At 31.6% G+C, this 16,794-nt stretch overlaps 1 protein-coding gene across 1 annotated transcript in view; it reads right to left on the reverse strand.

The window, feature by feature from the left end:
- Nucleotides 1-6,926: 6,926 nt before the first annotated feature.
- TBL5 (TRICHOME BIREFRINGENCE-LIKE 5) overlaps nt 6,927-16,794 on the reverse strand; it is a 12,890-nt gene continuing 3,022 nt past the window's right edge. The window contains exons 2-6 of the mRNA XM_021421368.1: nt 16,023-16,215; nt 15,267-15,460; nt 14,830-14,988; nt 7,725-8,053; nt 6,927-7,620 (exon numbers count right to left, since the gene is read on the reverse strand). Of these exons, the coding sequence (XP_021277043.1) occupies nt 7,729-8,053; nt 14,830-14,988; nt 15,267-15,460; nt 16,023-16,215 (871 nt within the window). The 3' untranslated portion in view covers nt 6,927-7,620; nt 7,725-7,728. The remainder of the gene's footprint in view (nt 7,621-7,724; nt 8,054-14,829; nt 14,989-15,266; nt 15,461-16,022; nt 16,216-16,794) is intronic.

Genomic DNA, 16,794 nt, shown 5'->3' on the forward strand with positions numbered 1-16,794 from the left:
ACAATCGTTCTATCTATTAATGTTGAAGGCCAAAACAAAATTATAAAAAAAAAAAGGTAAGAAGACTTTTTTTAAGGAAAAAAATGAGACTTCAACATAAAAGGTAATTACCATTTTCTTTTTAATGATCATAAAAATTCTTATTTCCTTGTTAATAAATATTTGCTCTTCTGACAGTAAACTCAAATAATTTGTACTCCATTGTCTCAAATTGTAATTCTCCTAACTAGTTGTGCCAAATACTTGTTTTTTGTGCTTTTTGTTTTTCAAAGAGGGTAGGTAGTGGACCTAGTAAAATTTCAATGAAACCTCTTAAGATGTTACGGGGAAATGAAAAGTAGTCATCTTGGATGAGGATTGGCACAGATTAGGTCATTTGCTACAGGTCATTATGTTTCTTCTTCTTGTCTTTCCTCTTCTTCTTCAATTAGTTGATACATATGATGTTCATGTGTGGATTACATGTCATTTTTTTTTATTTGAAAGCTCCATATATCCCATGAGGCCAAGAGCATTGGGATTTACTCAAATTTTTTCTATTCTTTTAATTGAAGAAAGAAATATTCAAATTCAAACGTTTGAAAGAACATGTGAACTTAGCAATGAGCTAAGTAATATATATATATATATATATACACACATATATATGTAATCTTCAAATATTGAAATTAAAAAAATCAAATTAATTCTTCATAGACTTATTTAATGAATACTTAAACTTGACTTGCTATTAACCAGATGAGCTCGAGCTTGAGCCGATCAAGCAACAAGTCAAATTTTATCAAATTTTTAAATAATATTTAATTGTTATGAATATTTTTGTGAATATTCATTTATGTTATTTATATCTAAATTTGATGTAAATTAGATTGGATTAGAATTTAATCTATCTAATCCCTAAGTGTTATCTTCATCTTGTAAATTCAATCTAGATAAGAGGTTATTAGCCTATAAATAGGTCCCTTCACTTCATTTGTAAATATATACTTAAATAAAATCTTCTTACCCCCTCTAAATACACTTTTTCCCTCTAAATACTTTCTCTTATATTTCTCTTATAGTTAATCTTTTAGATTTATTTCGTAACATGTTATTAGCACGATCCTCTCTGATGTCTCAAGTTTTAGAATTATTATGTTTTCATCATCTTCAAGCTTCAAAACGGTTTCAGTGATTGGGTTTTGATTTCTGGTTTTAAAGAAAATCAAGTAAGTGACTTGATATTTCTTTAGTATTTCCATTATCTTAAAATCAACTTTAATGTGAATTTTACTAGTATGTTGTATATATTATATCTTGTCTTTTGATTGAAAAGTGACTTCGCTATTATATAACTATTAATGAAAAACCATGAATATCCATTCCCTAAAATGAATGTGACAAATGAGCTACTAATAAAAACTATGAATATCCATTCCCTAAAGTGAATACGACAAACGAGGTACTACTAAAAAAATTATAAATCCATGCATTCCCTGAAGTGAATGTGACATCATTATGGTCATAATCATAAATCCATCCATTCCTTTAAATGAATGCAATATCATTTAATTATGATGCCCATAACAATTTATACTAACACTATTTTAATTATTATTTTACCACCAAAAGTAGATAAATATTTTATTGTCTGAATTTAAGAATAATTTTACTACTAGAACTGGATAGATAATTTTACCATAAAAAATGGATGGATGCCTATAATCTATCAAAAGTCGATAACCCATCATGTGTGAATCACCTACCAAAAGTGGATGTATACTTGTAACCTACCAGAAATAGATGAATATTTTCAACGTACCAAAAGTAGATGAATACCTTAACCCAATGGCCCACCAGAAATAGATAACCCATTAAGAAGTGAATGAATACTTGTAACCCACTAGAAGTGGATAATAATGAAAAGAATAAAATGAATATAGAAAACATATTGCTATTGATGGGACATAAAAGATCATTGGTCATATACCCGTTGTACGTCTTAAATTTTATCAAGCATCACTAAAAATTGAAACATCTTGTGATAATTTTAATTATGGCCAAGTTGATATGGCACATCAAGATATTTGTCCATCTTGAAAGAGGAATTAATTATATGATTGGTAATAAATATATCTATTATTGATTTTCTTATCCTAAAAAAGGAATTGATCATTTGATTGGTAATAGAAATATCCGAGAATGAACTTAATAGTAATTGGTATATTTATTACAACTATATTATGAAGATGTTTTAATATGTTTTCATTATATTTAAATGATATATTCTTATTATGCGTTTTGATTCCATACTTAATATTTTTTATGTTAACTTGCAAGTTTCTTATTATATATATTTTATTTTATTGAAGAAAATATAGATATTGATCTTGTTGGACGAAGATCAATAATGTAAATATATGTCTAGTAGACATTGCTACAACACACACTATATTTAAAGACAATAAATATTTTTCCTACCTGACAAAAAAAATAAATGTCAGTTCAATATCTAATAGTACAAGATTAATTGGAGGCTCCAGAAGAGCTAATATATTACTACCTTGAGGAATAAAGCAATAAAGGATGTATTATTTTCTATTAAGTCTCAAAGAAGTTTATTACGTTTTAAAGATATTCGTTTAGATAGATATAATATTGAGACAACGAAAGAAAGAGACACTTAATACCTCTATGTTATATCCATTATCTCAAGTAGAAAGTGTGTGTTGAAAAAAAAATTACTTACTCTGTTTTTAGAATTAAACTATACAAATAATAGAATAATTAAAACCCATAATAAACTAGAAGTTTACTAATGATTTTAATGTTTGGCATGACCGGTCAGACCATCCCGGATCAATAATGATGTCAAAAAAAATTGATTGAAAATTTATATGAGCATTCACTGAAAAACCAAAAGATTTTTCAATCTAATGAATATTATGTGCTTCTTGCTCTGAAGGTAAATAAATTATAAGGTTATCACCAGCTAAAGTTGGGATTCAATTCCCTGCATATTTGAATAATATTTAAGGTTATATGTGGATTCATATATCCACCATATGAACTATTTAGATATTTTATGGTTTTAATCGATGCATCGACTAGATGGTTACATGTGTGCTTATTATCAGCTGACAATTTGACATTTGCAATAATTCGTTTTAAGCATAATTTTCTAGTTAAATAATCAAGATTATTTGTTTTGACAATGCTGGTGGATTTACATCTCAAGCCTTTAATATTGCATATTAGTTGGAACAACTATTGACTAGCCTGTTGCTTATGTTTATATACAAAACAGTCTAATAGAATCGTTTATTAAACACTTCCAACTGATTCCAAGGCCATTACTTATGAAATTCAAACTCTCAATGACTGCTTGGGGGCATGCCATTTTGGATACAGCAGCATTTGTATGCATCAGGCCAAACGAGTTATTATAAATTCTCCTTGTACAATTGGTATATGGTCAGAAACCAAATATTTCCCATCTAAGAATTTTTAGATGTGTGGTATATGTTTCAATTGCTCCACCACAATGCACAAAGATAAGTCCTTAATGGAGATTATGAATATATATTAAATATAAATCTCCATTTGTAATAAATATCTAGAATTATCAATAGAAGATTTATTCATGATAAAATTTGTCAATTGTCATATTGATGAAACAATTTTTTTAACATTAGGGGGAAAAAAATAAGCAGCTGCAAAAGAAAATTTCTTACAATAAATTATCATTATCTAGTTTTAATCCTCGCAAAAATCAATATGAACTTGAAGTTTAAAAGATTATTATTTTACAAAATATAGTAAATCAGTTGCAAAACATATTTACTGACCTAAAAGAATAATTAAGCTGCAAATGCTCCTATTAGCATTGATGTCCCTGTAGGACAAGGCACTCCAGAAGCATGGAGACCAATCGATTCCAAAGATAAAATCCTCGAAAAAGAAAAGAAGCAAATATTTAAGATGGTCAAAAAGAGGAAGTAGAAATTATAGAAGAGACCGTTAACATAATTGAGAAAAATTCCAAAAGAAATTCAAGTACTTGAAATCATTGAAAGTGAAGAGATATCAATCAATTATGTCATGATGGGAAAAGATGAAACCGGTAAATAAATGTCAACGATATTTTGTATATAATATAGAGCTTAATATTGTCAAAGAAAAATGAGGATCTTGAACTTTTATTAAAAAATGTAAACATAGAAATGATTGGCCAATGTGGAAAGACGTAATCAAAGTAGAACTGAATTTAATTGCAAAATGTGAAGTTTTTGGACCTGTAGTCCGTACATCAAATGATGTAAAACTAATGAGATATAAATGGGTACTTGTGTGAATATAAAATGAGAAAAATAAGATTATAAGGTATAAAGTACTGCTTGTCACATAAGGTTTTCTCTAAAGATCTAGTATTAAAGATGAAGAGATATTCTCTGTGGTGGATACAATTACAATTCTATATTAACTAGTCTGGCAATAAATGAGAACAGTAAAATGCGTCTAATGAGTGTAGTTATAATCTATTTATATGGCTCTTTTGATAACGATATCTATATGACAATTCTAAAAAGATTTAAGTTGCCTGAAGCACAAAATTTTAATTCTCGATAAATTTATTCGATCAAATTAAATAAATATGTATATGGATTAAAGCAATCCATACACATGTGGTATAATTGTCTTAGACCATATTTGTTGAAAGAAGGCTACAAAAATAATCCTATATGCCCATGTATGTTATAAAAGGGTTTAGATATGAATTTATAATAATTACTGTCTATGTTGATGACTTGAACATTATTGGAACTCCTAAAGAGTTATCAAAAGTCGTAGATTACTTAAAGAGAGAATTTGATATGAAAAACCTTAAAAAAATCAAGTTTTATTTAGGTATTCAGATTGAACACTTGACAAATGAAATTTTTGTCCATCAATCAAATTATATAGCAAAAGTGCTAAAATGATTTTATATGGACAAAGCATATTCATTGAGTTCACCAATGACTGTAAGGTCATTAGATGTGAAAAAGAACTTTTTTCAACCTTATGTGGATGATGAAGAACTTTTTGGTCCTGAAGTATTGTATCTTATTGCAATTGGAGCACTAATGTATCTTGCTAGAAATACAAAATTTAATATATGAATTGCTATGAATTTATTAGCAAGATATAGTTCTTCTCCAACTCGAAGACATTGGAATTGAATTAAACATATACTTCGATATCTCAAAGGAACAATGGATATGGAATTACATTATTCAAATGCATCAAAATAAATTTTAATTAGCTATGCAGATGCAGAATATTCATCTAATCCTCACAAAGCTCAATCCTAGACAAGTTACTTGTTCACATATGGAGGTATAGCTATTTCATGGCATTCTATAAAGCAAACTATAGTTGCTATTTCTCCTAACGATGAAGGAATTTTAGTAACTCATAAGCAAGTCTTGAATGTGTCTTGTTAAGATCTGTAACTCAACGTATTTGAAAAACGTGTGGATTGTCAACCAAGAAAGAAATTCTAATAACGTTATATGAAGATGATACTGCTTGTCTAGCACAGTTAAATGAAAGATATATTAAAGGCGATCGAATAAAACACATAATTGGCCAAAATCCTTCTTCACTCATGATTTCCAAGAAAATAAGTGAAATTAGTATTCAATAAATTCAGTCAAGTGACAATCCAGTAAATTTGTTCACCAAAGCCCTTCTTACTACAACATTTGAAAAGTTGGTATAAAAGATTGGAATGCATCATTTTAAAGATCTTTATAATGTAGTCATCAAGATGAGTAAAATACGTATTGTACTCTTTTCCTTCATCAAGGTTTTTCCTACTGAATTTTTCTTGATAAGGTTTTTAATGAGACAGTATTTCAAAGCGTATTCTTGAAAAGATTATGTACTCTTTTTTCTTCACTTGGATTTTTTTCCCATGAGAGTTTTTCCTTATAAGGTTTTAACGAGGGATATTCTTAATACAATAGATATTTAAGGGCAAGTGTTGTGAATATTTTTGTGAATATCTATTTATGTTATCTTTATCTAGATTTGATGTAAATTAGATTAGATTAGAATTTAATCCATTTAATCCCTAAATGTTATCTTTATCTTGTAAATTCAATCTAGATAAGAGATTATTAGCCTATAAATAGGCCTTTTCACTTCATTTGTAAATATGTACTTGAATAAAATCTTCTTACTCCCTCTAAACACTTTTTATTTTGTTCTTTTATATTTATTTCATAACACTAATGTTTTATTTAAATAAATAAAATATTATATTCTTTACATATTTTTCATATTTTATTTATATTTTAAATTCGACTTCGAATCAAATTTCAAACTTATTACTCAAGCCCATAAATGATTGAGTTGAACCTTAATATATCAAATCTTTTCAAAATTATAATCTGGGGCAATTATACTTTTTTTTTCTCTACATGATATTTTTGGTTTCTATTGATAGTGGAATACACTCAAAAACGTTTGAGATCCCTGCAGAGCATATGATTAGAGATATCCAACAACCGGGCTGCTCGTTTAGGCTCAAAAGCCAAATTGGGCAAGGCTTGAGCCTCAATTTTAGACTCGGATCCGGTCTGAAGATATTATTATTTTAATAGAAAATATACTTTTATTTACTTTTAATATTGAAATATAGTAACAAAAATATCACAAATTTAATAGTTAATAAATGGACTAGGCAGGTTGGGTCGAACTTGGACTCAGGATTAGGCCTTCAAATGTTAATAAGGCCTGACCGGTGATCCTCTATATATGAGTAGCTCTATTTGTGACACCCCCTTCACGTGCAAGTCATTACTACTAATTAAGCAAGTCAAAAGAAACAATCATAAAATGAATACAAATAAACAAATGGGAATTTTCCCATGCCTTAGCGCAAAAGATAATATCTTAAATGTAAGTCGTACTATTTTAGGTTTCCTGTTAAGTCTCCAAACTGTTGACCGTTGGACAGCTGCTTACTATCTAAGTAAGCGGCAGACTAGCCCAAGCATGAGCACAACAAATCATATATGGCAGAAATCAGTTGTCGAGTTCTTACATTAGAATCTCTCTTTGTACAGATTTGAGAGAGAGTGTGTGGTTTTTTATGAAAATTTGATTACCATCTCTGCAAATGATGAATGATGTAAGATGAGTTTCATTCAAAAATAACTAAAAGGTACTTGGAATTGGCTAAACTTCCAGCGTTAGATAAAAATTTGAACAAAGATTTAGAAGTGTTCATTGGTTCCTGGTTGTCCTTTGAAAATTATGTGTGATGTGCATGCGTAATGCACACGCAGGTTTTCTTCAGCCAGCCACCTCCCATGGAAGACCAAGCTTGCAAGACTAACATGAATACCTCGTTTCAATGTGCTAGCGTTCTGCTTTCTCTCCTTCCAATACCCAGGGTATGCGTCCTATTCCTTCAAGTTCTTTGCTCAATGCTAACTTGAATTTCTTACATTACCCATCTAATCCACCACAACTATCTTCAGATGTTCTGATAGCAGCTATTGCACATTGGTTCATCTGCCAGCTACACAGCCCTGGTTTCATCCTTCCATGCGGCCACATACCAATTGTACCATACTGTTGCAAGTTATCCTGGTGCAAGCAGGGACAAACATAAATATTTGTTTTTGAATCAATAAATTATTCTGTTCTTGTTTTCCGAATAAAATTCAAATCTAGCTGTTGAAACTTATCACCTCTTTAAAATTGTTTGTTGAAAAACAGAGTGGCATAGATCAGCTCATTCCAGGTATCAGGAACCCCAGGGACACACCAGTGGCTGCAATCCTGCCGCCTTGTAGAAACTTTTTTCCCTTCTGTTAATCTCTTGCCAAAGATAGATGGATGGCCATCCTTGCGAAAATTGGTCAACCTCGTTACATTTAACAGTATCACAGGAACCTTCATTTCCTGAATCACTTCTTCAACTATCTTCATTTTCAAAGGATAGGTTTCAAGGAAGGCTCCACTCAAGATTGGTTCAGTTTCCCCATTACAGGATCCACCTGAGTCCCAATCTCCACCTCTATTTCAAGAAACTAAAATTAATTAGCCAATATAAACCTATATCTACAACAATCTGCATACACTTGTGTAGTGCATACCTTATATAAATTACATTATAACTTATGTGTAAAAGGTAGGAATACTTTGATCACATACCCTTCTGACCAAATGGTAAACAAGTGAGCAGTATATGGATTTTCATTTTGAAATAAAATAATGAATCACATGAATCTTATTTTCTTACATGCATTTACTTAATTAAATAATTTAGCATGTTAATATTGCTTTATTCATTCAAGAATTATTGAGACTCAAGGATTCAAAGTTTTTTAGTGTTAAATTTCTTCAATGTGAAAGCTAATGGTGATGTGGACCGCTGTTGAGTAGATAATTGCATTAACAGTATTGCAGGACAAAATGTGTTCTTGAAATGAAAAATAGACAATTTCACAACTTCTCCCCTCCTCCTTCACTTCCCCCGCTTTTCTATTTCTTTTCCCCTCTTTTAGGATAAGGGTACAAGAGGACAGACGGGTTCAGGGTTAAATCCAAACAAGTATTATACCCTATCACAAAAATGTTTTTTACAGAAAAAAAACTATGATAAATTTCATCAAAGTAACAAAAAAGAGCATGGCTTGAATCTCAAGCCCATTCATGTTCTCTTATTTTCAGTCCCAAATTTAATACAAAATGTTTTCTTGATTTGGCAATGCCCCAATCATGTGTGGTAGGAGGGAGTAGTTTGTTACCTATGAAATTGAAACCAAAACCAAAACAGTTTTTTTTAAGGGATGATTTACCTATTGTTGGTGTGGGAATTTGATTCAAGATCCATGATGATATGATGAAAGAATTCACGGTCAATCACATTCCATATTTGAGGGGAAATTTGTTATCATTGACTTTGTTAGAGAAGCAAGGTTTTGTGTTCTTAATAAGTTTGGTGGCTCTCAGGTCTACATGAAGGGTATCCAAACCAGAGGTCTCTATCATTTTCAAGGTCATTTGGTTAGGAAAACTACAAGTCATCATGAGAACTATTTTTAAGTGCTTTAGCCGAAAGTGGAACTGATTTGTTGTTTGAACAAAATCATGATGTGCTTATTTTAATGGTTCGAAGGCTTCACTCCAATTGAAGAGTGGTCTTGCTAGCTTGGGAAGCATGGTTGGTTGCAGCTGTGTTTGTCCATCTTGGTGTGAAGGTTTTTTGCTCTCAGTGGGAAGTGTTACATTCCATGGTTTGAGGCAATGTTTAAATTCAATTTGGGCACTGGCCAATTGTAGCATTTGAGTCCATAGTTTGCTTGGGAAAGGTGAGCATGGAGGATTTTGCTATTAGAAATCAAAAATCAAGAAAACACTAGTTCAACACATAGTTTTAAGATGGAACAGTGATCTCTTCCTTCGAACATCCTACGTGGAAATGCTTGCCATTTTTGTGGATTGATATGCGTTAGAGTTGATACTATATAGTCTTACAGTGTAGATTAATCTCCTTCAAGTGCAACGGTTTTTGGAACTTCTAGTGGTTGGGACATCAGAGTTGTTCAATAATTCAAGCAAGGGATGGGAAGCTTAAAGATAGACCATGTTGCATATTCTAAACTAAGCATGTGGTTTTAGAAGGTCATGGTGTATGACCCTTCTATGCAACAAGGTTGTCATTTAGAATGCAAGATGATCAGGAGAGCAGTCAAAGAGTTGTTTACATAGTGAGGCCATGGACCTTGCAACAAGGTGAAGCTTGTGTTAGCATGTAATGGTAAAGGAACCCTGTATTCTATATCACTTGATGGCAGAGACAAGTGCTGTTTGTCAGCATAGTTGACAAATGCATTGTTTTTGTTGAGGAGCAAAATGAGAATAAGGTGTGATAAGCTATGGTTGCTTTACAAGAGAAGATTGGGATTAAGGCTCAAGCTTGATGGTTTCTTCTGGAGCTTGGTGTAGTGATCTAGTGGTGGGTTAGTACACATTGAAGAAATTGCCTAAAATAGTTGGCTTAAAGAGTTAAAGCTAAGTTGAAGATTAGTTAAATTGTGGCTTGAATTTCAAGCCAATGTTAGATTATCTAATTCTTTAGGGTTCAAATTAGATATAAAAAACATATTTTATGTTTTCACAAAATTAAATACAAAAAGATTCCTTCAAGGTTTGAATGTGGAGCCTTCACCAAGGAAGTGAGAAAAAAAAGCACCAAGATGAGTGATTGGTTGAAATTAGGGTTTTGGGGAGAGTTCAATGACAATTTAATCTTTGATCTTAGATTGTGAATTGCTTCTTTGTTATGCCTGTGAACATATGGAACAGATTCCCAAATCATGCTTATGTTCCCTCCCTAGGTTCTTTTCTGGATTATTGCATTTAGGGTGTTTGGTTCGTAGAAAGGAATAGAGCGGGAATAGAATAACTATTCCGTGAGAATAAAATAAGAGATAAATAATTATTATATAATTTGGTTCATGGGAATGGAATAGGAAAGGAATTGCTATTATTAATTATTTTAATCTTTGGTTGACAGGAATAGTTTTAGGAATAACAAAGGAATAACTCATAAATGACACAAATACCATTTATTATAATATTTCATTTTTAAATTAAAATATTTATTGTTAAAACATTAATTTCATTATTTTATTATTTTATTCTTTATTTTCAAAATATTAAAATATAAAAAATTTATAATTAAAATTTTAATTTAATTTTTAAGTTTAAAACATTAACTTTTTATAATGTATAATTAAAATTTAAACCTTTTTATTTTAAATTCATTTTAATTTTTTCTTTTTATTCTTAAATTTTAAATTCATTTTAATTTAGTGAGAGAATGAGAGAGGTAGTGGGTAGAGAGAGAAAGAGATTGTTAAAAATGAATAAAATATATTTTATATAATATGGTAATTTTTCAAGTTAATGGACATTTTTGTCCATTGATGGTTTTACTCTATTCCTGGTATAGGCTATTCTCTCATCTCCCTAAATGGCCATTCCAAGGAATGAGCATTCCTTCCAACCAAATAAAGTGTTAAAGAAGGATTAGGAATAGGAAGGGAATGGCTGTTCCATTCCCCCAATTAGTTTTATTAATCTAGTCTCCAAGAACATCACCTTGATTGTCTTCATAGGAACTTTATGGTTTAAATGAGAGTGTAAATCGAAATAGAGGTGGTACATATTACTTTTCAAAAGTGTAAACTATGAGATGATCTCACCTGGATTGGCACATTATCACCACACAAACTACAATTAAAACTCTGAAAATCTCACGAGATGCATTGCAGTTAATTAATATGTATCAACTCTTGTGTGGTTTAAAATAGAAGGGTGTAACACAATTTGTGTATATTCTCCTTAAAAGAAATATCTTATATATAGTATTTTAAGGATTGGTTTAGTAAAAAACAAAATGAGAAAGATGGGAACAAGATAAGAAAGTGGATTAGATTAGACCATGACATCTTCTTTTCTGTTTATTATGCAAGATTAAGGGTAAGATAGAATGTTTTTGTCAATGGTCAAAATTACCCCTCCCCATACAAGTAAATACTAAATAAAAATTTTCAAAGATGCAACTTTTTAGGGGTAAATCGGGATATATAATAGAAGCATCTAACCCATCATCCTATCCTCTAGGATCAATAATCCACCAGTTTCTAAGAGGACCTTGAGTCAAATTCAAATCCCCTACCCTCATTCCCCAATCCAAATCCCCTGTCCCATTTTTTGTCCCAACTCTCACAAATTACAACGTATCTATTTTTCTATTATTAAGTTAATACATATTTAGTTATAAATTTTGTTCCCTCTTTCTCTCTCATATTTTTTCCCTCATTTTCATCCAGTTGCAGCTTGCCTTTTACACCAATTACATTCACTTCTTCTGATGGTTTTTTAATCCTAGATACCTACCACCCATTAACAGAGAATCCTAAGCAAAAGAAGAGTTCACTTCAGATTATACTGATTGACTTGGATTGGATTGGATTGTCAATAGACAAAATAGATTTTGTCATTTTGGTTAGACAAAATAGAAATTTGAAAATCAAATTTTGTCTTTACAAACAATTTGAAATCCACCAATCTGTAAAATTCAAATGCTACTCGTAGTATTCTGCATACTTAGCTGCATCAGACCAACCAGCTTCCTTTGTTAAATTCGCAGCTTACTGGCATACTTACTGGGTTTTTGATTGTTAAAGGTTTTCTTTTATTTGGAGAAGAAAGGGGTTAGACCAATGCTATTTGTAGTATTCTCCATACTTATTGGCATGATTGTTAAATTTGCAGCTGGTTTAAATGATAAGTAAACCGCATCTGTCATGGCAGGGGAGAAAGATAGAAAGAGGGAAAACTTAATAAAAATGAGCTGTGAAGAGAGAAAGAATGGAAAAAAGTATGAGCGAGCAAGAGGGGCTAAAACATTCAACCTAAACATGTATTAACTCAATAATAGAAAAATAGACCTATGGCAATTTGTGAGAGTTGGGGCACAAAACGGGGCAGGGGATTTGGATTCCCTTGATTTGGATTCCCTTGAATCATCCTTACTAGGCAGTCTAATATGTTGGAGCAAATAGTGCTCATTAATTAAGCTAATTGTAATACACACACACACACACACCTTAAGGCTAAAGGCTATTATGATCGCTGTCCTCAAAACCAGTTTCCCCTCTCTCCGGATAATATCTTGAGTGCAAGCAGGATTTCAGTGAAATCTAGTTTCCAAGATTCAACAAACAATAATCTTTACATGTGGACTTTAGAAATTAAACAAATTGTCCTAGATCTCACCAGCTCATATTAGACTAACTATTTTATTTGATGTAGTATGTGAGAAGATTATTATTGTATAAGACCGAATTTGGGGCGGTATAGATGAAGCTAAAGCTATTAAACGAGGGGTGAAAGAAGCTAGTACATATGATTAGCTAAACTAGCAAATCTATTTATAGGTAATGGGTTTAAGCTTACTAAGCAATAATGTGTATCTAGTTGACACCTATCAAGAAAAGAGTCCTGTCCTAGCAAGGTGAGATGGCACTTGCTGCCATTTGACTACTATGTGTCATTAAGTGCCTAAATGCTCTATCACTGCTTGACAAATGGAATTTGATGACAAGTATTCATGTGACACCTTGACACGTGGCTCATCATGTGTCAACCTTTAATTTCTTTATTTATATGAACTCAAATTATTGGGACAAATTTAGCCAAGTGCCACCCATTCACAATATTACATGCCACCAAGGTCCATTTGTCAAGAGATGACAAGCATATAGCTATCTTATGACACATAACAACCAAATGTCATCAATATTAGCAACATCCAACTAAGAAAATAGGCCCTGAAACAAGGAAGTAAACTTCATGTGTTGTCGCCTACAAATAGATAAGCTTAGTCAATTTATCTTTAGCTACCCCCTTGTCCAATTAAACAAATAATTGCCTTCCCTTAAATCCCTTTTATAATCTACATTCTACACTATATAAATAGTCCAGCTAATATTGAGCTGGTACGATCTAGGACTATTTGTTCAATCTCTACAGAAGATGTGCAAGGTTATGGAGCTTATTGGCTGCTGAATCCTGAAACCCGACCACCACTGTAGTTATGCTTGCACCCCCAGATATAATCTAGAAAGGGCAATGGTACCACGCCTCAGTCTTAAAGATAAGTTTACAAATATAAATATACTTTCATTTTTTTTAGTTAGCTTAATTATTTAATAAGCACCTAAAACTCTAACAACCTTAAAACTGATTACGTAAATTTACAATGTGAGTTTTTTATATGAGCTATTAACATTAAAATATTTGATGGCAATAACTTTAAATGTCAGCGTCAAAATTTTTTGTTTGCTTTAAATCAATTATTTTGTCTTGAATGAACCTAGGTTATGTGAAGAAAATGATGACCTGGCTAGATCTGTAAGTAATAAAGTTTGGGGTAATGCTAATTACCAGCGCAAAAATTATATTTTGAATTCCATGAGTAATGAATTATATGATGTAGACTGTAAAAGTGACACTGCTAAAAAGATTTGGGACTAATTAATTTAAAAATGTGTTTGAAGATGTTGGAACTAAAACATATGCTGCTGCTAATCCTCAATCTTATAAAATGGTAGAAGAAATATCAGAACTCAAATTTATGAACATCAAAAAGATTGCAGTTGAACTTAGTGAAGGAGTTAAAATCTGTGGGTCTGGTCAGGGTGCTACACTAATTGAAAAATTACCATCCTCTTGAAATGAATATAAAAATTCTCTAAAACATATAGGTAAGGACAAGTCCCTTCAAGAACTTATAGTTCATACAAAAATTGAAGAACAGATTAACATTGGAAATCTAGCGTTTATGAAAATTTAGAAGCTGCAATAACTGAAGAAAATGGCAAGAGAAAGCATATTGTGATGGAACCAAACCTATTCTATCATTTTGGAACCACCCAAATTAACTATAGGCATGCTTTTGAAATTCTCATTCTAATTTAGAAACATAAAATGCATGTGTAAAATAAAACCAAAGTCCAATCCCTACTAGATCCAATTTATTTAGGGAAATATATTTTATCTTCCATAATGAAAACGGAACTCTTAACTGGCCTACAGCTTATCTAGGTTTCGAAATTCTTATGAAGGGGAATAACAGACAAATAAATTAGAGCAAAAAAAGAACAGGCATTCAACCTCTTTTGTGAAAAGCAAATTTTCTTAATAGGGAGGGGCAGTCTTTGGCAATGGAATGAGATTGAAGCTGATTAATGATAATAAACTAGGTTTCCACTGTACCTGAAATGAGCAGAAGAGTATCCACGATAAAAGACCAACTGTTTTGCTGGTTTAACATTTTCATCAATCCATTTTGCCCAGGTCTTCAAAGCTCTTCGATAAGCTTCAACGGCATCAAATTTTGGATAAAGATAATCACCTTCTTTAAAGTAATTTTTCCTGTATCAACTAATCATATTCGTCATTCTCCTTAAAATTGCTATATTGTTTAGAGGAACTAAGATATAACATAAAAAGTCTATAACACTAAACTGAACTAGCACTTCATCACGATTGCATTGCATGCATGCTTGTAAATAACTCCACTGAACAAATTTATAAGTGTACATGAAAGGAGAGAACCAGTGACTCTGACAATCAATGATCAGAATAGTACATCAATGTAGCATAAAAATAAAACAGTTATAAGTATAATGCTCATAAGATTGGTCACCTACCCTCGTGCAGTCTTTCCATGAACCCACCAGTGACCAGTATTGAAAATGAGAATATCAGCCCGCTTCCATCGACCAGATGACTTGTCAATTCTATCTATCAATAGAGTTGGATTTGAGTTCCCTTGTCCATTAATGCGGACTCCTTCTTTTACAAGAAAATGTGACCTTACAAAAGCCACTGTACAGTCATAGTCCTGCCCAAAATTTCAGAGTTGAGACAACTTTGAAATAACTAACTGCTGCCTGAGTGAATTTTTTTTCCAAAAACATAAAAAATAAAATCAGAGAAAAAAAAATGATGTCAAGGTTGGAAGGTGTGTCTGAATATTCTGTTTGGTGTTATCTTGTAGTAAAAAGACCTTTTAAAATATGGAGTTCCTATTAAATTTTGTTACAATATCTTAATATTTTATGCAGAAAACTTTAAGCCACACTTTTAAAAGAGACATAAGATTGAGTGTATAAGTCTATTACTGCACTCCATAAAATAGCAGATAACAATATTGGATAATATAGCTACTCTTGAGTCAAATCAGACATGAAATGCCTGATGACGTCCAAAGGTTGGTTGAAAATGATGCTTGAAGATGTACTTTAATTACCAAAATATCAAGAAACCTAATCAAAGAGGCAAGAATATTATAAGACAAGATTTTGAGTAATCCTAAAGGAAAATGTTGCCCTTAAAAGAGTGTATTAAATATCTCTGGCATTTAGCTTAACAAATGAAGAAATATAAAGCAAGCGTCTTATTACCTCAAATTTAAACACAAAGTAACCTCTTCCTTTTGTTATTTTGCGGCCGTGGATCTCGTACATTTTGCTCTTATTGGTCAGGCCTTCACGGAGGAGGCATAACATTGACTCAAACTGATTTCGGTTCATGGAGTCCCCAACCAGCATCAGCCTTTTACCTCTTAGTCTCTCCAAGAGGTCAGTAGCATTAAACCTGCAATGGGTAAGTAAATGCATAAAAGAGGACTGTTAAATGTAAAAGACATTACAGCCAAGCAGACAAAAACTATTTGCAAGGACAACATATGTGTGTTTGTGTGTGTGTATTGTTGTGATGAATCTCAAATTCTGCTTCCAATTAGCAAAAAAGTTAAGTGAAAAGGACTGCCTTGTCAAAGCAGACTAGGATATCATCCATAAGCAGTATTTCTCGCTTCAAAGATGAATTAACCATATTCTTAGGTTCTTGAACACGATATAAGTGTGCTCTGAACTTAAGGACAGGATGTTTGAGGTTAAAAGTACAGAAGTTAATAAATGCACAGAATGAGAAAAGACAAACCCGCTCTTAAATTCTGAAATAAAATACATGATGGAGCAAAAATTCCAGCCCTTAGCCCCTGACTCATAATCCTAGTTATTTTTTGATACCTCCTAATCCTAGTTATTAGGATATAAAATAGAGCTTCTAAATACTAGAATTCTCATTTGTATTTACAAACCAAAAATATGCATTCCCATGCATTAAGCATCTCTTGCCCAGTTGTAACCAACACAAAATATCAAACCAAAG

Source organism: Theobroma umbraticum, unplaced genomic scaffold (genome assembly GCF_002168275.2).
Source record: "Theobroma umbraticum cultivar Fairchild unplaced genomic scaffold, ASM216827v3 scaffold_56.0, whole genome shotgun sequence".
NCBI classification, from domain to species: Eukaryota; Viridiplantae; Streptophyta; class Magnoliopsida; order Malvales; family Malvaceae; genus Theobroma; species Theobroma umbraticum.